The sequence below is a fragment of the Anoplophora glabripennis genome, unplaced genomic scaffold, assembly GCF_000390285.2.
Source record: "Anoplophora glabripennis isolate ALB-LARVAE unplaced genomic scaffold, Agla_2.0 scaffold714, whole genome shotgun sequence".
Classification (NCBI taxonomy): domain Eukaryota; kingdom Metazoa; phylum Arthropoda; class Insecta; order Coleoptera; family Cerambycidae; genus Anoplophora; species Anoplophora glabripennis.
Window position 1 is genome coordinate 105,830 of NW_019416787.1, and position 21,628 is coordinate 127,457.

A 21,628-nucleotide genomic window follows, 5' to 3' on the forward strand; every position below is an offset into this window, starting at 1 on the left:
AATTACCGTCACATATCGTAGAAGAGTTACCGGAAGACATACAAATTATTGAGGAAATCACAAAGGATGGTAAGCCGAAAAAGAAGGTAATTCGAAAGAGAGTAATTAAAAAGCAAGTAGGCAGAAAACAAGAAAAGACAGAAATAGTGACAGTTGAAGAGCAAGGTAAAAGGCCTAAAACTACGGTCACAGTAGAAGAACTTGAAGTTCCCGAAGAATATAAACCGGAATTACCGTCACATATCGTAGAAGAGTTACCGGAAGATATACAAGTTATTGAGGAAATCACAAAGGACGGTAAGCCTAAAAAGAAGGTAATTCGGAAGAGAGTAATTCAAAAGCAAGTAGGCAGAAAACAAGAAAAGACAGAAATAGTAACCGTTGAAGAGGAAGGCAAAATGCCTCAAACTACGGTCACAGTAGAAGAACTTGAAGTTCCCGAAGAATATAAACCGGAATTACCGTCACATATCGTAGAAGAGTTACCGGAAGACATACAAGTTATTGAGGAAATCACAAAGGACGGTAAACCTAAAAAGAAGGTAATTCGAAAGAGAGTAATTCAAAAGCAAGTAGGCAGAAAGCAAGAAAAGACAGAAATAGTAACTGTTGAAGAGGAAGGCAAAAAGCCTAAAACCACTGTCACTGTAGAAAAACTTGAAGTTCCCGAAGAATATAAACCGGAATTACCGTCATATATCGTAGAAGAGTTACCGGAAGATATACAAGTTATTGAGGAAATCACAAAGGACGGTAAGCCTAAAAAGAAGGTGATTCGAAAGAGAGTAATTAAAAAGCAAGTAGGCAGAAAACAAGAAAAGACAGAAATAGTGACAGTTGAAGAGGAAGGTAAAAGGCCTAAAACTACGGTCACAGTAGAACAACTTGAAGTTCCCGAAGAATATAAACCGGAATTACCGTCACATATCGTAGAAGAGTTACCGGAAGATATACAAGTTATTGAGGAAATCACAAAGGACGGTAAGCCTAAAAAGAAGGTAATTCGAAAGAGAGTAATTCAAAAGCAAGTAGGCAGAAAACAAGAAAAGACAGAAATAGTAACAGTTGAAGAGGAAGGCAAAAAGCCTCAAACTACGGTCACAGTAGAAGAACTTGAAGTTCCCGAAGAATATAAACCAGAATTACCGTCACATATTGTAGAAGAGTTACCGGAATATGTGCAGGTTATTGAAGAAATCACAAAGGACGGTAAGCCTAAAAAGAAGGTAATTCGAAAAAGAGTAATTAAAAAGCAAGTAGGCAGAAAACAAGAAAAGACAGAAATAGTAACCGTTGAAGAGGAAGGCAAAATGCCTCAAACTACGGTCACAGTAGAAGAACTTGAAGTTCCCGAAGAATATAAACCAGAATTACCGTCACATATTGTAGAAGAGTTACCGGAATATGTACAGGTTATTGAGGAAATCACAAAGGACGGTAAGCCAAAAAAGAAGGTAATTCGAAAGAGAGTAATTCAAAAGCAAGTAGGCAGAAAACAAGAAAAGACAGAAATAGTAACAGTTGAAGAGGAAGGTAAAAAGCCTCAAACTACGGTCACAGTAGAAGAACTTGAAGTTCCCGAAGAATATAAACCAGAATTACCGTCACATATTGTAGAAGAGTTACCGGAATATGTACAGGTTATTGAGGAAATCACAAAGGACGGTAAGCCAAAAAAGAAGGTAATTCGAAAGAGAGTAATTCAAAAGCAAGTAGGCAGAAAACAAGAAAAGACAGAAATAGTAACAGTTGAAGAGGAAGGTAAAAAGCCTCAAACTACGGTCACAGTAGAACAACTTGAAGTGCCCGAAGAATATAAACCGGAATTACCGTCACATATTGTAGAAGAGTTACCGGAAGATATACAAGTTATGGAGGAATTCACAAAAGACGGTAAGCCTAAAAAGAAGGTGATTCGGAAGAGAGTAATTAAAAAGCAAGTAGGCAGAAAACAAGAAAAGACCGAAATAGTAACAGTTGAAGAGGAAGGCAAAAAGCCTCAAACTACGGTCACAGTAGAAGAACTTGAAGTTCCTGAAGAATATAAACCGGAATTACCGGCACATATCGTAGAAGAGTTACCGGAAGACATACAAGTTATTGAGGAAATCACAAAGGATGGTAAGTCTAAAAAGAAGGTAATTCGAAAGAGAGTAATTAAAAAACAAGTAGGCAGAAAACAAGAAATGACAGAAATAGTAACAGTTGAAGAGGAAGGCAAAAAGCCTAAAACCACTGTCACAGTAGAAGAACTAGAAGTTCCCGAAGAATATAAACTGGAATTACCGTCACATATCGTAGAAGAGTTACCGGAAGATATACAAGTTATAGAGGAAACCACAAAGGATGGTAAGCCTAAAAAGAAGGTAATTCGAAAAAGAGTGATTAAAAATCAAGTAGGTGGGAAACAAGTAAAGACAGAGATAGTTACTACTGAAGAAGAAGGTAAGGAACCAGAAACCACTGTCACAGTACAAGAATCCGAAATTCCAGACGAAGCAATGTCCGTAGTGCCAATGTATTGTGTAGAAGAATTACCTGAAGAAATACAAGTAACTGAGACAATTTCAAAAGATGGTAAACCTAGAAAGAGGGTAACTAAAAAACGGGTTATTCAAAAACGTGACGGTAAAAAATTGGAGAAAACTGAAATCTTAACAGTTGAAGAAGAAGGTAAAAAACCAAGAACTTCTGTAACTGTTCAGGAAGTTGAAGAATTTGCAGAAACTCTAGCTGAAAAATCGGCATATTCTATTGAGGAGTTGCCTGAAGAAATAAAAGTAATTGAGGAAATTTCAAAAGATGGTATTCCAAAGAAGAAAGTGATTAAAAAGAGAGTTATTAAAAAGAAAATTGGCCAGAAAGAAGAAAGGACAGAAATTGTTACCGTCGAAGAAGAAGGTAAACGACCGAAAACTACTGTAACTGTTGAAGAAGTTGGAGATGAATTTGAGAAAGTATTATTTGTTCCCACTTTAGCTGAAAAGGATAAATCGAAACCCGATGATATAATAGATCTTGTTACATTAGAAGTTTTGAAAAAAGCAATACGCCCAATAGAGACATCAGAAGCTGGAGATTTAGAAGAAGTCGTCGGTACTGAAGAGAAACCTAAAAGAAAAGTTAGTAAGAAAAAGATTACTGATAAGTCAGAAAAAATTAAAGAGGTGTATCCCATACAGGAACTGCCAGAACAAATTACCACGGAAATAATTATTAAAGAAGGCAAACCAACAAAGAAGGTAGTTACTAAACGAACCATTGAAAAACAAAAGAGGGACAAACTTGAAAGTACTGAAATTTTAACAGTAGAAGAAGAAGGGAAGAAACCTGAAACTACTGTCATTATCCATGAAAGTGAATTGCCAGAAGGGTTTACCCCATTGGAAACTGCAGATATTACTTGCATAAAAGAATTGCCTGAGGAGATTGTTACCGACATGGTGATGAGAGATGGTAAACCTAAAAAGAGAACTATTAAGAAAAGAGTTATTCAAAAACGCAAAGGAAACAAGAAAGAAGTAACAGAAATTTTAACAGTAGAAGAAGAAGGAACGAAACCTGAAATATCTGTCACAGTAGTGGAAACTAACCTTCCTCAAGATGAAGAAATTGAATATTCTGAATTTTCGATTGTTGAAGAATTGCCAGAGGAAATTACTGTCACTGAAACAATTAATGACGAAGGAAAACCTACGAAAAAAACCGTCAAAAAACGGGTTATAAAGAAACTTATAGGGAATAAAGAAGAAATAACTAACATTTTAACTGTTGAAGAAGAAGGAAAGAAACCTATATCAACTGTAGAAATAGAAGAAATTGATGCCGAAAATGTAGAACCCAAACAACCTTCTTATATAGAAGAATTGCCTGAAGAAGTTGTTGTCATTGATACAATAGGTGATGACGGTATATCTAGAAAGAAAACTACAAAGAAAAGAATTATTAAAAAACGTAGAGGTAGTACAGAAGAGAGAACCCAAATTTTAACAGTTGAAGAGGAAGGAAGAGAACCTGAAACAACTGTCACAATAGAGGAAATTGAATGTCCAATGGTAGAAGAATTTCCAGATGAAGTTACTGAAATAACCGGGGAAACACCAAGAAAAGTTGTTAAAAAACATCCAAAGAAAAAAACTAAAGACGATAAGCAAAAATCACTGGAGCAAGAAATAACTGAACCTGAAAAAATATTGTTTGTGCCAACACTGGCAGAGGAAAAAGAGACTGCAACACCTGAAGACGTAATAAAACTTCTGAAAGTTGAAATTATAAGAAAATTCCTAGCACATTCTTTACCAGATTTTCCATTAGAATTTGATTTCCCATTAGAACAGTGCTGCATATTATATGAATTACCTGAACAAATAGAGAAATCAGATTTGCCTAACGGTGACAAGATAATTACTAAAAAAAGAACCATAAAAAAAGATAAGGGAAATAAAGATGAAATTATTAAGATATTTGTAACAGAGACTCCAGAAAATGATTTAAATGCTACTGTCACTATTGAGGAATTTATAAAACCCACAGAAGAAGGGTATCCCGTAGTTCCAGTAATAGAATTACCAGAAGACATTGATGTCATCGAAATAAGCACGAGTGACAAAACACCCAAAAAAAAGATAACCAAAAAAAGGACACTTTTGAAGAAGGTCGGTCCAAATATAGAAGTGACTGAAATCCAGACCATATTGGAAGATGATAAAGAACCTCTACAAACAGTAATTATTAAGGAATTTCCCGGCACAATCCCTAAAAGAAAGAAAACTAAACCAAAACTTAAGGGTTCCGCGCCAACTAAAATACCGCTAACAAAGCAGTCTATCGAAGTTGTTGAAGTAAAGCCAAGTAAAATTAAAGTTGTAAATAAAGAAGATTTGCCTTTACTTGGACTGATGAAACTTAAAAAACCAAAAATTCCTCAAAAGAAAAAGAAAGAAGTTACATTTCCTAAGATTCGCTTAACAAGCAGAATACGTCATATATCTTTCCCACCAGAGTCAGAAATAGAACAAAAAGCCATTATAAATATCTTGCCACCTTACATAAAAGACAGCGGTTCCTTGTCTAGAAATATTAAAGAAGCAACGGAAATCTTAAAGAAGAAGAAACCCAAGAAATTTAAACATATAGAGAGAGAAATGCCTGAGTTAGAAAAATATGAGGAAGCTGATATGCCTGAAAAAATAAAGAAAGATAAACCCGATGATGAGCTAAGATACAAAAGAAAATTGAAGAAAGTGGAAGAAAAAATAGATGAACCAAAATCCTTGAAAATAGGAAAAGGAAACATTCCACAAACTGAAGATTCTCCGGAAACTGTGCAATTGAAGAAAATTCCTGAAAAAACAAAACCTAAAAAATCAGATGAAGAACACAAACCTAAAGAAAAGCCTAGTGATCGTAAAAAAATTAAAGCAGATAAGAATGAGGAAGACACGGAGCCTCTCAAATTTGAACCTTATGATATTGACAGAGATGACTATGATTTAGAAAAACCAGAGAAATTAGATGCAGATACCACAGAAAAGAAAAAGAAAGATAAAAAGAAAAAATATTTGAGTAAACCTAAGGAGAAAAAAGAACCTGAAGTAGAAGAAACAACCATTGTGCCAGGAAAACCTAAAGAAAAATCTCTACCTGAAGATGAAGATAAAAAATATAAATTCAAGCAAAAGGACTTGCCCGATGTTCCACCAGATAGTATAAAATTAAAACCGTTTAAAAAACCAGACGCTGATAAAGAGCTATATAAAGTAGGGGAGACGATAGGAAGACCAGATACATTAGGTACACAAGTGTACGAATTACCAGAAGAAACTATAGAATTTAAAGATATATCGCCAGAAGGGAAACCTATTAAGAAAACTATAAGAAAACGTGTTATAAGGAAAAAACATGGACCCATTCAGGAAACAACTACCATAGAAACAATAATTCCTGAAGGAGGAATACCTGAAGTAATTATTAAAGTAAATGAAGAAATAAATACGGAAGAAGTGATTCCTTTGGAGGCAACCATTATAGAAGAAATACCTGAACAGATTCACTTGGTGGAGGATAAAGAAGATAAAGCGCCTATCAGAAAAATCAAAAAAAGGGTTCTAAAAAAGAACGTAGGAGATAAGAAGGAAGTTACAGAAATTACAACAATAGAAGAAGAAGGCAGAAAACCTGAAGTTATTGTAAATATTACGGTATTAAGTATTGATGACATGGAAACTGAGGCTCTTGTTCCTACTCAATTTACAATAGACGCAACAGAAATTACACCAAAAATTACACCTCATACTACCACAAAAACAATTACAGAAGTACACACATTTGAACAAACACAGGATACATCAGTAGGTAAGACTTTATAAACTGACATATTGTTAATTTGAAAATTAAATAATAATGAATACGTTTTAGGTGGGCTAATTCCTGAAATTATTAAAGCCAAGGGAACCTTAGTCCATGATATAAAGGAATCTATTATTGTAGAAGCGGTTCAAACCCAAAAACCCATTGAAGAGGTTCCTGAAACAAGAACATTTATAGAAGAACTTCCAGAAGTAGTAGAGATCATCGGAAGCTTATTGGAAGATGGAAAACCTAAGGAAAAACGGATTAAGAAACGTATTATTAAAAAGCTCAAGGGTGACAAACTGGAAAAAACGGAAATATTAACAGTCGAGGAAGAGGGTGAAAAACCAAAGACAACAGTTGTAGTAGAAGAGATAGTATTATCTGAAGAAGCCCTGAAAGATATACCACAGGTAATGTCACAACAATCAAAACCTGTTGAAGAATTTCCAGAAAATGTTATTGTTACTCAAGTTGAAACTAAAGAAGGACCCAAACAGCAAATTATTAAAAAAAGGGTAATAAAAAGACGAAAAGGAAGCAAGCAGGAAACCACTCAAATTGTGACAGTGGAAGAAGAAGGAAGAAAACCTCAGTCAACGGTGACTATAGAAGAGGTCGACTTGCCCGAAGAAGTATTAGAGCCAGTAATGTTAATAGAGGAACTTCCTGAGGAAGTGACAATAACACAAGTGGAAACTAACGAAGGACCTAAAACTAAAGTCGTAAAGAAGAGAGTAGTTAAGAAACAGAAAGGGAGCAAACATGAACTAACTGAAATTGTAACTGTCGAAGAAGAAGGAAAACAACCAGAATCTACAGTAACTGTCCACGAATTGGAGTTTCCTGAAGAAATTGATACAGAAAAGCCTGAAATTAAAAGCCTCATTGAAGAACTTCCAGAAGAAGTAATAATCACTCAAATCAATACTGAAGAAGGACCTAAAAAACAAACCATCAGAAAGAGAGTGCTTCGAAAACGCAAAGGAAACAAACAAGAGTCCACAGAAATTGTAACGCTTGAAGAAGAAGGAAAGAAGCCATGGTCTACTGTAACTATACAAGAAGAAAACTTGCCAGAAGAAATCATATCAGACAAACCTGAGGCAGAATTAGCAAATATTATCGAAGAACTTCCCGAAGAAGTAACAGTTACTCAAGTTGACACTGAAGAAGGCACAAGAAAGCAGATTATTAAAAAGAGAGTAATCCGTAAACGCAAAGGAGGCAAGCAAGAACTCACTGAAATTGTTACTGTTGAAGAAGAGGGAAAGAAACCACAGTCTACTCTAACCATACATGAAGTAGATTTGCCAGAAGAGACTTATGTAGAGGAGTTTCCAGAAGACGTGACAGTTACCGAAGTTGAAACGGCAGAAGGTCCAAAAAAACAAACAACAAAAAAGAGAATTATAAAGAAACGCAAAGGTGGCAAACAAGAAAGTACAGAAATCGTGACTGTTGAAGAAGAAGGGAAAAAGCCGCAGACCACTGTAACAATAGGAGAAACAACACTGCCTGAAGAAGTTTTAGAGGAATTACCTGTTCCAAAATTAGAGCCAAAAACCCTTATCGAGGAACTTCCAGAAGAAGTAACGATTACTCAAGTTGACACCGAAGAAGGACCTAAAAGACAAGTTATCAAGAAGAGAGTAGTGCGCAAACGTAAAGGAAGCAAACAAGAACTAACTGAAATCGTCACTGTCGAAGAAGAAGGAAAGAAACCGCAATCTACACTAACCATTCACGAAGTAGATATGCCTGAAGAAACTTTAGTAGAAGAACTTCCAGAAGAAGTGACAGTTACTCAAGTTGAAACGGCAGAAGGTCCTAAAAAACAAACAACGAAAAAGAGAATTATAAGGAAACGCAAAGGTAGCAAACAAGAATCTACAGAAATCGTGACTGTTGAAGAAGAAGGGAAAAAGCCGCAGACCACTGTAACTATAGAAGAAACAACACTGCCTGAAGAAGTTTTAAAGGAATTACCTGTTTCAAAATTAGAGCCAAAAACCCTTATTGAGGAACTTCCAGAAGAAGTAACAATTACTCAAGTTGACACCGAAGAAGGACCTAAAAAACAAGTCATCAGAAAGAAAATCATGCGTAAACGGAAAGGAAGCAAACAAGAACTCACCGAAATTGTAACTGTCGAAGAGGAAGGAAAGAAGCCGCAGTCTACGCTAACGATACACGAAGTAGATATGCCTGAAGAAACTTTTGTAGAAGAGCTTCCAGAAGAAGTGACAGTTACCCAAGTTGAGACAACAGAAGGTCCTAAAAAACAAACAACAAAAAAGAGAGTTATAAGGAAACGCAAAGGTAGCAAACAAGAATCTACAGAAATCGTGACTGTTGAAGAAGAAGGGAAAAAACCGCAGACCACTGTAACTATAGAAGAAACAACACTACCTGAAGAAGTTTTAAAGGAATTACCTGTTTCAAAATTAGAGCCAAAAACCCTTATCGAGGAACTTCCAGAAGAAGTAACAATTACTCAAGTTGACACCGAAGAAGGACCTAAAAAACAAGTCATCAGAAAGAAAATCATGCGTAAACGGAAAGGAAGCAAACAAGAACTCACCGAAATTGTAACTGTCGAAGAGGAAGGAAAGAAGCCGCAGTCTACGCTAACGATACACGAAATAGATATGCCTGAAGAAACTTTTGTAGAAGAGCTTCCAGAAGAAGTGACAGTTACCCAAGTTGAGACAACAGAAGGTCCTAAAAAACAAACAACAAAAAAGAGAGTTATAAGGAAACGCAAAGGTAGCAAACAAGAATCTACAGAAATCGTGACTGTTGAAGAAGAAGGGAAAAAACCGCAGACCACAGTAACTATAGAAGAAACAACACTGCCTGAAGAAGTTTTAAAGGAATTGCCTGTTTTAAAATTAGAGCCAAAAACCCTTATCGAGGAACTTCCAGAAGAAGTAACAATTACTCAAGTTGACACCGAAGAAGGACCTAAAAAACAAGTCATGAAAAAGAAAGTAATGCGTAAGCGGAAAGGAAGCAAACAAGAACTCACTGAAATTGTAACTATCGAAGAAGAAGGAAAGAAGCCGCAGTCTACAGTAACCATATACGAAGTAGATTTGCCTGAAGAAACTTCAGTAGAAGAGCTTCCGGAGGAAGTGACTGTAACTAAAGTTGAGACAGCAGAAGGTCCTAAAAAACAAACAGTAAAAAAGAGGGTTATACGGAAACGCAAAGGTAGCAAACAGGAAACTACAGAAATTGTAATCGTTGAGGAGGAAGGAAAAAAGCCACAGACAACAGTAACTGTAGAAGAAGAAGAATTGCCTGAAGAGACCTTGGAAGAAGTTTCGCCTGTAAAACAGGAATCAACTATGCTCATAGAGGAACTACCTGAAGAAGTACAAGTTACTGAAGAAGAGACTGAAAGTGGTCCTAGAAAGAAGATTATCAAAAAGAAAATTATAAAGAAACGTAAAGGTAGCAAAGAAGAAGCTTTAGAAATATTAACTGTTGAAGAAGAAGGAAAGTTACCACAGACTACAGTAACTATTCAAGAAATAGATACAACACAGGAACCTGTAAAGAAAATCAGAAAAGTTAAGAAGGTTAAACCAGAAAAGCAGGAATTAATTTCCGAAGATAATATTCTTATTGTTCCTACTTTGCAAAATAAACCTGAATCTGAAGATATTATAGAACTGGTTCAAACAGAACTCCTCAAGAAGGCACTTTCACAACCAACATATGAGCATCCTCAAGATGAAGAAAAACCTGACGAAATCAAGAAACCTAAGAAGAAAAAAGAAAAGAAAAAGGACTTACCAGAAGCTTATTCTGAAGAACTTCCAGAGCAAATTCAGATAATTGAGAAAGATGCTGAAGACGGTAAGCCTCAACAAACCATAATTAAAACAAGAACAATTAAAAAACGCAGCAAGGATAAACAAGAAACAACGAAAATTGTAACAGTAGAAGAAGTAGGCAAACAGCCTCAGATTTCTGTAGTTATTGAAGAAATGGATTTGCCCTTGGAACTTATTCAAACAGAAAAAGATATAGCACCAAGTACAGCAATGGAAATAGAGGAAATACCCCAAGAGGTTAGCGTAACAGAGATAACAACAAAGAGCAGTCCAACGAAAACGGTTAAAAAGAAAACTATTAAAAAACGTAAAGGGGATAAACAAGAAGTAACAGAAATTGTTACTGCCGAGGAGAAAGGCAAAGAACCTGAAACCACGGTCACCATAATGGAAGTCGACCTTCCTTGTGAAGAGACTGTACCTTCAGCAGAAGAACCTGTTTACATAGAAGAACTCCCCGAGGAAGTAAAGATAATAGAAGAATATAAGGGCGATGTTCCACAGAAGAAAGTTATTAAAAAGAAAGCGATTAAAAAAAGAAAAGGAAGTAAACAAGAAATTACTGAAATAGTTACCATAGAAGAAGAAGGTAAGATGCCTGTAAGTACAGTGTCGGTTGAAGAAATATATTTACCTGAGGAGCAAATTTTAGAAGAGCTAACTAAAAAATCACCAGAAGTGATAATTTTTGAAGAACCAGAAAAGATAACAATATCTGAAGAGATAAGTGACGAAGGTATTCCAAAAAAAATTACTGTCAAAAAACGAGTTCTGAAAAAACGAAAAGGAAATAAAGAAGAAGTAACAGAAATAACTACAGTTGAGGAAGATGGCAAGAAGCCCACAACTGCTGTAACTATAGAAGAAACTGATATTCCAGAGGAAATAATTCTACCAAAAGAACCTAGTTATATACTAGAACTTCCTGAAGAAATAAAAATTGTTGAAATAATTCCAAAAGAAGGTTCACCTAAAAAACAGTTGATAAAGAAACGAGTAATAAAAACGCGTGAAGGTAAAAAAGAGAAAGCTACTGAAATTTTGACAGTAGAAGAGGCAGGGAAATCTCCACAGACAACTGTAACAATTACAGAATCAGAAATTCCTGAAGAATATGTAAAAGAAATTCCAAGTCCAGAATTGTCACAGGTAAAATACATAGAAGAGCTTCCTGAAGAAGTAACTGTTACTGAAACTGTTACACTTGAAGGCAAGCCAAAGAAAATTTTACAAAAAAAGAGAGTTATCAAAAAACCTAAAGGTACAAAAGATGAAATAATAGAAATAGTTACTACTGAAGAGGAAGGAAAAACTCCTGAAACCATTGTAAATGTAGAAGAAATTGATTTAGTTGAACCGGTTCCTCATAAACTGAAACAAAAGGTTATAAAGAAAAAGCCTAAGGAAAAACTCAAACCTGATGAACAAACTCCGACTGATCAAAAACCAGAATTAAGAAGTAAGTTGAGAAGAGAAGTATCTATTCTGATGCCAATTGAACATAAAGAAATTAAACCTCAAAAACCTAAAATAGTCGAAACGAAAGATATTTCTCAATTAGCCGATGTTAAGCTTAGAAAACCAAAAATTCCACAAAAGAAAAAAGATGTTACAAAGTTCCCGAAATTTTTACTTAAAAGCCGAATTTGTCACATTGACTTCCCCCCTATAAGTGAACAAGAACAGTTACCAAGAATATCAATTCTTGAACCAATTTACAGATATAATGGAGTGCTGTCAAGAAATGTTGAGGAAGCTAAAAAGATTCCAAAAACGAAGAGAAGAAGATTAAGGGATAAAGATTTAAATTTGAAAGATTTAGAAAAACTAGATTTGGAATTTGACGAGTTAAAGAAAAAGGAACTGGAACAAGTTGACGATGGGTTCAAATTTGAAAAACAACCCAGGAAAAAATCCGTTGCGAAAGATGAACTCAAAGATATACGACCTGGAAAAGGCAAGCTTCTACCGCCAGAAGATGAAGACGAAATAGTCAAACTTAAAGCTATTCCAAAGAAATTGAAAGAGGAAGTTGATAAACCTGAGAAGAAGGAAAAAGAAAAGAAACCTAGTGAATCTAAAAAGATTCCAAGAAAACCAGAGGATGAAGTAGACAAGTTGGACTTTAAACCATATGATATTGACCGAGAGTCTCCAGAAAAAATTGAATATGAACCTACCGTACCCGAAGACGAAGATAAAAAATTACCAGAAAATAAAGAAGTAAGACCACCAAAGAAAAAGAAGAGTAAACGTTTGCCTGAAGTCGAAACAAGTGAAATTGAAATTGGAAAACCAAAGCCCACACCTTCAGAAGAACAGCCAGAAATCAATTTGCAGTACAAACAAAAACCTAAGCCGGAAGAACCGCCAGAGGATATTACGCTTAAACCATTTAAACGGGACAAGTCAACTGAAAAAATGGAACCAGAAATTACTTCCGACTTGAAACTGTCACAAATACCTTCGACAACAGGCGATGAAGATGAATTTGAATATACGCCTAAAACTGAAGAAACAAAGAAAAAGAAGATTATTAAAAAAATAAAGCCTAAACATCCCGATTCTGATGCATTGCATGTTACTGAAGAGCAAGTAAGTGAAATATTCCAAGGTGAGCTACCACAAGTCATTGATATTCCATATGATTCAACGAAGGAAACTGCTGAATTGCCTACAAATGAATACAGACCAGAAGAACCTAGAGATACGAGTGATAATGACGCCAAGAAAATCAAAAAGAAAATTGTCGTAAAGAAGAAAGTGCCTAAAGAAAAACTTGATGTAGGAGATAAAGAAGAAATATTACAGGAAGAAGAAAAGCCGTTGTCTGAACCTATTGAAGAAGATACTGAAAGTCCACTACAGACAGAAGTTACTACTGATGAAGCACCTGTTGAACCACAACTTCCAGAGACTACACCTAAAGAAGATACTGTGGAACTGGCACAAATTAAGTTAAAGAAACCAAGAGCTCCAGCAAGAAAAACAGAAAAATCTAAAATGCCTAAATTTTTGTTGAAAAGTAGAATTAATATTGTTCCTTTCCCACCGGAATCTGAAACAGAAAGAATTCCTAAAATAACTGACCTTCCATCGGTTTGCCGCGATAAAGGAGTGCTATCTAGAAATATTAAAGATGCAGAAAAATTGCCAAAAAAGAAACGTATAAGCATAAAACATATTGAAAGAGATATTAAGGATCTTGAAAAATTAGACTTTGAAGTTGATGACCTAAAGAAGCAAGGGCTAGAAAAAATTGACGACGAATATAAAAGCTTCAAGCCGCAGAAAAAGAAAATTGAACAACCGGAGGACGATAAAAAACTTAAGATTGGAAAGGGAAAACTTCCAGAAAAACCTGAGGACGATGAGACTATTAGTCTAAAAAAAATACCGAAAAAACAAGAGGACAAAATTGTAAAAGTCAAAGACAACGTTCCCAAGACTGAAGATGTTGTAAAAACTGCACCTGATGTGGAAGAAGGAGAAACTCCTGCAATGAAACCTTTTGAACCATATGATATTGAAAGAGAATCGCCCATAAAAGAAAAATATGAACCTGGGCAACCTGAAAGCACAGAAGTAGAACCTGAAATGCAAAAAGCTCCTGAGAAAATTAAAAAGAAGAAGACAAAACCTGTTCCTGAAACAATTGAAAGTTCGTTACAAAAAGGAGTACCAAAAGAAAAAGCACCAGAGGAACAACCTGAAATAAAACTAAAATATAAGCAGAAGGATAAACCAGACGAATTACCAGAGGAAATTTTACTTAAACCGTTTAAAAAGTCTGATGAAAAAGAAGAACTAATTGCAACGGAGTACTCGCCTATGAAACATACGGCAATTCCTGTTGGAGATTTCGAATTAGAAGAACCTGAGAAAACTCCAACCATATCAAAAAAGAAAATAAAAAGGGTCAAAATCCCCAAGAGCAATGTGAAAGAAGAAACTCCTAGTGAGGAATTACAAGATTTAGAAGAAACACAATATGAAACTGTTCCAACTGAAATACTAGAAGATGAAAAGGACCAATCTATTCCAGAAACGATAAGTGAGATGAAACCATCAGAAGAATTTATAGAACCTTTAACTGTCAAACAAATTGAAGAATATGAAACAAAAAGAATTATTAAGAAAAAAATAAAGAAACCTAAGAAAACTGAAAAACAGGAGGAAGAAACTCCGTTAGAGCAAGCAACAAAACCAGTTTTAATGAAGATTAAACGTATTACAGCTGCTAAACCACAAACACCTCTTATTATGGAGGTAAAGCCAGAGTTTGCTGAAATAAAACTAAAGAAATCAAGACCAATTGGAAAGAAAAAAGAAACAGATGTAACACTACCCAAAATATTATTAAAAAGTAGACTGCAGAGATTAGATTTCCCTCCAATCTCAGAAAAGGAACAAAGACCTATAGTTACTGTTTTAGAACCCGTACATAAAGATAATGGAATTTTATCTAGGAATATTGAAGAGGCCGAAAAAGTAAAACCAAAACGTAAGAAAATCTCTAAGAAGATTAAAGACTTGGAAAAGTTAGATCAGGAATTAGAAGATCTTAAGAAGGAAGCTCCTGAAAAAGTTGATGATGAGTACAGAAAGAGACCTAAAAAGTCAAAGAAAGATAAACCTGTATTAATGAAAATTGTAAATGTGGAAATAATAGCACAGAAACCAAAAATTATAAATATAGATAAACCAGACGCGATAAATCTTGCCGATGTAAAACTTAAAAAACCGAAAATACCAACTAAAAAGGAAATTGAAAGTGTCAAAGTTCCTAAATTTAAACTGAAAAGCCGAATTGTTCATATGGATTTCCCACCTTTATCAGAAATATTGCAAAAACTTAAGATCACTGATTTGGGAGCTAAGAGAGACAACGGCATTATTTCTAGAAATGTAGAGGAAGCTGAAAAAATAAAAAAGATCAAACGTAAAAAACTTAAAGATATAGAAAAGGAAACGCCTGAATTAGAAAAACTTGATAAGGAATTTGAAGAACTAAAGAAAAAAGAACCAGAAAAAGTTGATGAAGCATTTAAATACGAAAAGAAACCTAAGAAACCGCTTGAAGTGGAAGATGTTACACCTATATCCTTAAAAATGGGAAAAGGAAAAATCCCTGATAATGTAGATCAAGAAGAAACAGTAACGTTAAAGAAAACTCCCCAAAAACCAACTGAAATAGTGTTGGAGGAAGAACATAAAATTAAACCAAAACCTGAAAATAAGAAAAAAACAACTAAAGACAAACCCTCTGAAGAGATCGATAAACTGAAATTTGAACCTTTTGATATTGATCATGACGAACCTGAAAAATTGGAACCTGAGCACTTTGATTCCGAAAAAGAAGACAAAGATCAACCTAAAAAACCTAAAACAAAATTAGTGAAAAAGAAAAAGGAAAAGCCAGTCCCTGAAACCATTGAAATACCAATTAAAAAGGGTGTTCCAAAGCAACCTATACCCGAGACCGAAGAGGAAATTAAACTTAAGAAACTTCAAAAAGAAAAACCTGAAGAGGAACCCGAACAAATTTCATTAAAGCCATTCGAAAAACCTGATGAGGAAATAGAAGTGCATAAAGTCAAAATTGAAGGTCCTGAAATGCCTACACAAAAAACGGAGGATATCAAACCGGACTCAGATGAAATAGATTTGGACAGAAAAAGAAAAGTTACCAAGAAGATTCATAAGAAAAAACCTGAATCAGTACAGGATGAAAAAGAAAATATTGAACCCGCTTCTGCTGAAGAAGAAGTACCTACACAACCGGATATAAAAGAACAGCCTAAAAAGCCGAAACCCAAAGTAATACGGAAAGAAAAACCAAAATCAGTAAAGCTCCCTAAACTTAAAAGCAGAATTAGATATATTGATTTTCCACCCCTCGAGGAGGCTGAAACAAAACCTAAAATTACTGATTTAAAACCTGTCGTGAAGGACAATGGAGTAATTTCACGAAATGTAGAAGAAGCCGAAAAAATTAAAAAGATCAAACGTAAGAAACTCAAAGATATAGAAAAGGAAACGCCTGAGTTAGAAAAACTTGATAAGGAATTTGAAGAACTAAAGAAAAAAGAACCAGAAAAAGTTGATGAAGCATTTAAATATGAAAAGAAACCTAAGAAACCGCTTGAAGTGGAAGATGTTACACCTATATCCTTAAAAATGGGAAAAGGAAAAATCCCTGATAATGTAGATCAAGAAGAAACAGTAACGTTGAAGAAAACTCCCCAAAAACCTACTGAAATAGTGTTGGAGGAAGAACATAAAGTTAAACCAAAACCTGAAAGTAAGGAAAAACCAACTGAAGACAAACCCATTGAAGAGACCGATAATCTCAAATTTGAACCTTTTGATATTGATCATGACGAGCCTGAAAAATTGGAACCTGATCACTTTGATTCTGAAAAAGAAGACACAGATCAACCTAGAAAACCTAAAACAAAATTAGTGAAGAAGAAAAAGGAAAAGCCAGTGCCTGAAACCGTTGAAATACCAATTAAAAAGGGTATTCCAAAACCGCCTATACCTGAGACTGAAGAGGAAATTAAACTTAAGAAACTTCAAAGAGAAAAACCTGAAGAGGAACCCGAACAAATTTCATTAAAACCATTCAAAAAACCTGATGAGGCAATAGAAGTTCATAAAGTCAAAATTGAAGGCCCTGAATTGCCTACACAAAAAACGGAGGATATCAAACCGGACTCAGATGAAATAGATTTGGACAGAAAAAGAAAAGTTACCAAGAAAATTCATAAGAAAAAACCTGAAACACCAGTGCAGGAAGAAAAAGAAAATATTGAACCCGCTTCTGCTGAAGAAGAAGTACCTACACAACCGGATATAAAAGAAGAGCCGAAACCCAAAGTAATAAGAAAGAAAGAAAAGCCAAAACCGGAATCCGCTCAAACAGAACTGGAGGAAGAGATTCCAAAGAAATTAGAAGAAGATGAAGTTCCGGAAGAGGTCTTAGAGGAAAAGCCTTCCGAATCAGAAATTCTTAAACCAACTGAAAGGCCGTCCTTGAAAGAAGATGAGTTCAAAACCGAGGAAGAAACATCAGAGAAACCTAAAAAATTAGAAGACGTCGAACAAACTACTATTAAGATTAAAAAGAAGATTCCAAAGAAACCAGAAAAAGAGGTCAAAACACCCAAATTTAAACTGAAAAGTAGAATTGTGTACGTCGACTTCCCATCAGACTCAGAAAAATCGCAATTGGTACAGATTTCAAATATAGATGCAACAAAAGATAATGGAGTAATTTCAAGAAATATTGAAGATGCGGAAAAAATAAAAACAAAAAAACGTAAACCCAAAGACTTAAAAAAAGATCTGAAAGATTTAGAAAAATTGGATTTAGAATTTGAGGAGCTTAAGAAGAAGGAACCAGAAAAGGTAGACGAGGCATATAAATATGAAAAGAAACCTAAAGAAAAACTTAAACAAGTTGAAGATGTAAGTCTTGCTATTAAAAAACCAGTTCCTGTAGAGGAAGTTAAGCCAGAAGAAGAAGTTCCTAAAAAACCAGATGTACCAAAAACCGTTAAAAAGAAAATTCCTCAGAAAGAAGAAAAACCAGTTAAAATGCCTAAATTTAAACTTAAAAGTAGAATTGTTTATATTGATTTTCCATCTGGTACCGAAATTTTGCAAATACCACAAGTAATAAATATAGATGCAATGAAAGATAATGGAGTGATTTCTAGGAACATAAAAGAAGCGCAGAAAAAAATAAAGACTAAGGTTCGAAAACTGAAAGATACAGGAAAGGAACTTGAAGATTTAGAAAAGTTAGATATGGAATTTGAAGAGCTTAAGAAAAAGGAACCTGAAAAAGTCGACGAAGCTTACAAATATGAAAAGAAACCCAAAGAGAAGCAGGAGCCAACGGAAGAAGTAACTATTCCCCTAAAAATTGGAAAAGGCAAGATTCCAGAAAAATCTGAAACAGAAGATACAATACAGTTGAAAAAACGTCCCGAAAAAAGAGATGAGGAAATACCAGACGATGTTGCTAAAGAAAAAATATTTAAAGTAGATGAAAAAGAAACTAAAGAAATAGTTGCAAAAGATGATGTCAAGGTAGCACCATTTGAACCATTTGATATTGATCGCGATGAACCTGAAAAATTAGAATTAGAAATGCCAGAATATGATAAACCGGATAAGGAAAAACCTACAAAAGAAAAAGGAAAATACAAACCCAAAGATAAACAGAAACCAGCACCGGAAACTATCGAAACACCTATAGAAAAAGGTTTACCGAAATCAAGTGAACAAGAACCAGAGGAGCAAAAAACATTCAAAACTGTGCAAAAGGATAAACCAGAAACAGAACCCGAGAATATAACATTAAAACCATTTGATAAACCTAAAGACGAAGAAGAACAAAATACATATGAAACAGAGAAGCCTGAAAAACCTGTAGCACAATTAAAAGAAATTCCACAAGCTCAAGATGAAGCACCGGAAAAAAGAAAACTGAAAAAGAAGATACCAAAGAAAGACGAAGCAAAAGAAGAGATCCCAGAAAAGCCAACCGATGAAGAACAAGTTCCAGTAGCTGAATTATCAGAAACAATTGTTTTGAAAAAGAAGTCAAAAGTACCCGAAGAACCATTAGATGTGGAAGTTAAAATGTTAAAGAAACAACCATCTACTGAAGATCAAACTGAAGTAGAAACGGAGACGATAATTATTAAGAAGCAAAAACCTAAGAAGGAGCCAGAAGAGGCTATAGAAGCAGAATTAATAGTAAGACCAGATACTACTGAAATAGTTACAGATACTACTGAAGTAGTTATCAAAAAGAAATCTAAGAAACCAAAACCAGAGGACAAAACTGAAGAAAAATTAGAGCTAGAAATTCCAGAAGAAAGAGAAAGCCCCGTTGCAATCTCTGAAGAAGAAATTAAAGAAGAAACTACTCCAGTGAAAGAGGAATTACCAGAAGATGTAGAGGACAAACAAGTCGAGAAGCCGTTAAAGAAAAAGAAACCTAAAACAGAAGAGAAGAAAGCTGAGCAAATTCCAGAAACTATTGATGAAGCACCTGTGCCAACTGAAGAAAAAGATACCATCCAAGTAGTTATTAAACGTAAAGCACCGGTGGTAAAGGAAGACGTAGAAGAAATAATAAAATTACCAAAACAACCATCTGAAGAACAAAGTGAAGTGAAAATTGATACAGTTATCAAGCCGAAAGAAAACCTTCCCGATGTTAAACAACAAGGTGAAGATGTAGAAGCAGAATTTACCGTTCTTCAAAAAGAACCAATCGAAGAAACAGAACAAGTTCCACCTGAAGAAGTTATAGAAAAAGTAGTAATTAAAAAGAGAAAAGACAAGAAACCTAAACCAGATACTGAAACAGAGGCTGAGGTTTCATTTACTTTGGAAAAAGACAAACCTACTGACGATGAGAACGCCTATTCTACTGAGGAAATTGCTGTAAAAGTAAAACCTCAAAAACCAAAGAAAGATGCAAGCGATGAAGGAACAGCTGAGCTAATTATAAAGAAAGAAATACTTCCACAAGCGGAGGAAACTGATGAGAAGTTACCCAAACCAATAGAAGAATCAGAAGAAAAAACAGAATTTACTGAACAACCTGAAGAAGCATTAAAATCGCCAACAGAGGAACTAGAAAATATTACTATTAAGAAACCTAAAAAGGCGGCCAAAACTCCTGAAGAAGATGATACTAAAATTACTATAGCAAAACTTGTTCCGAAAGTGGACACATCTGATGATGATATTAAAGTAACAATTAAGCCAACACCAAAAGACGAAACTCAAGAAGCTATAGTTAAAGATAAGGTCCCAAAAACTAAAGAAGATGAAGGGGACGATGAAATTACCATTAAGAAAATTGTGCCCATCACAAAAGATGAAGAAATTGAGAAAGAAGAAGTAAAACCTCCACTAGAAGATCAATCACAGGAACCATTTATAGAGAAACCAGAAAAGGAAACCATACCCAAGGAAAAAACTGAAGATGAGATTGAAGTAACAGTTAAACCTACCCCAAATGATGCAGCCGAAGAAACCTTTATTAAGAGGGATAATAAAGATATACCACAAGATGAGGAGAGTGCGGAAGTTACAGTGAAAAAGATCGTACCTATTACGAAAGAAGAAGAAGAAATAGATACCGAAATTAAATCCAAACCACCATCAGATGACGAGACAAAAATAACCATAAAGAAGCCCAAAAAGAAAAGTCAAGCTCCAGATGAAGCCGAAACTGAACTTACAGTGAAAAAACTCGTACCTTACGACACAGAAACGTCTGAAATAGAGACTGAAGCAGCATTTAAACTTCCACCTGAAGATGAAACTGAAGGAACTTTCATTAAAAAAACTGATAAAGGTATTCCTAAGAACGAAGAAAATGTAGAAATTACAGTCAAGAAAATAATGCCTATTTCTAAAATAGAACCTGAGGATGAGGACAATGAGGAAACAGAAGTAGTTATTAAGAAACCCAAACCAGAGGAAAAAGAAGTCTCTGAACAAGACACTGAAATATCAATGAAGCCTTCACTACCTAAGGAACCTGTGGAAGAATCAGAAGAAATTCAAATAAAAAAGAAACCTAAAAAACAAGAAGATGAAGCAGATGATGAAGTTACAGTACAAAAATATGTGCCGATTCCAGGAGAATCTGATGAAGACAATGAAGCGGTATTCAAGGGAAAGCTACCTAAAGAAGTCGATGAAACTGAATCTGAGGAAACTATAAAACCAGTAGAGCAAAGTGATGATACAGCCGAATTTAAATTGAAGAAAAAACCGACCAAAACACCCTCTACTGACGAACATTCCGAAGAAATTACCATAAAAAAATTGCGTCCTGTAAGGAAACCATCCGAGCCAGAAATACCAGAATATACTGAAGTAGAAACGGTTACATTCAGACCTAGAACGACAAAAACCAAGGAAAATGTTGAACAAGAGTTTAGAATATCCCTAGATTCATATGCTGAAGAAGAGATTTCTATGTCAACAAAAGTAAAATTGAAGAAACAAAAACCACTTACTTACTCTGAGGAAACTGCTGAGGACACAGTTAAAGTAACACAAGAAATTGAAGACCAAGGTCCGGTTATTGAGGAAATTATAGACGAAGGAAGCGATGCTGAAGATATATCCCCAGACGAAATATCGGGAAGTTTCCACGTTGCGTTCAAGAGAAAACCTTCGCGAAAATATTCCGTGTTTGAAGAAGATGAAGCAGAAATTAGTCTAAAGAAACCTACTGAACAAGTTGATTTCGAAGAACAGACTGTTACTTTGAAACCTAAAAGGAAAGCATCTGTGCCATCATTCGATCAAGGTAAGTCTTAATGTTTAGTTTTCTATACAATATGATTCGGTATCCCACAAATGACAATCAATAACCCGAGTAAATA

General features: G+C 34.9%; 1 protein-coding gene across 3 annotated transcripts in view; it reads left to right on the forward strand.

Moving 5' to 3' along the window:
- LOC108914137 (titin) overlaps nt 1-21,628 on the forward strand; it is a 98,610-nt gene that overhangs the window by 65,474 nt on the left and 11,508 nt on the right. For all 3 annotated transcript variants that reach the window (XM_023455452.1, XM_023455450.1, XM_023455451.1), the window contains 2 exons: nt 13-6,354; nt 6,418-21,552. In XM_023455452.1, the coding sequence (XP_023311220.1) occupies nt 13-6,354; nt 6,418-21,552 (21,477 nt within the window). The remainder of the gene's footprint in view (nt 1-12; nt 6,355-6,417; nt 21,553-21,628) is intronic.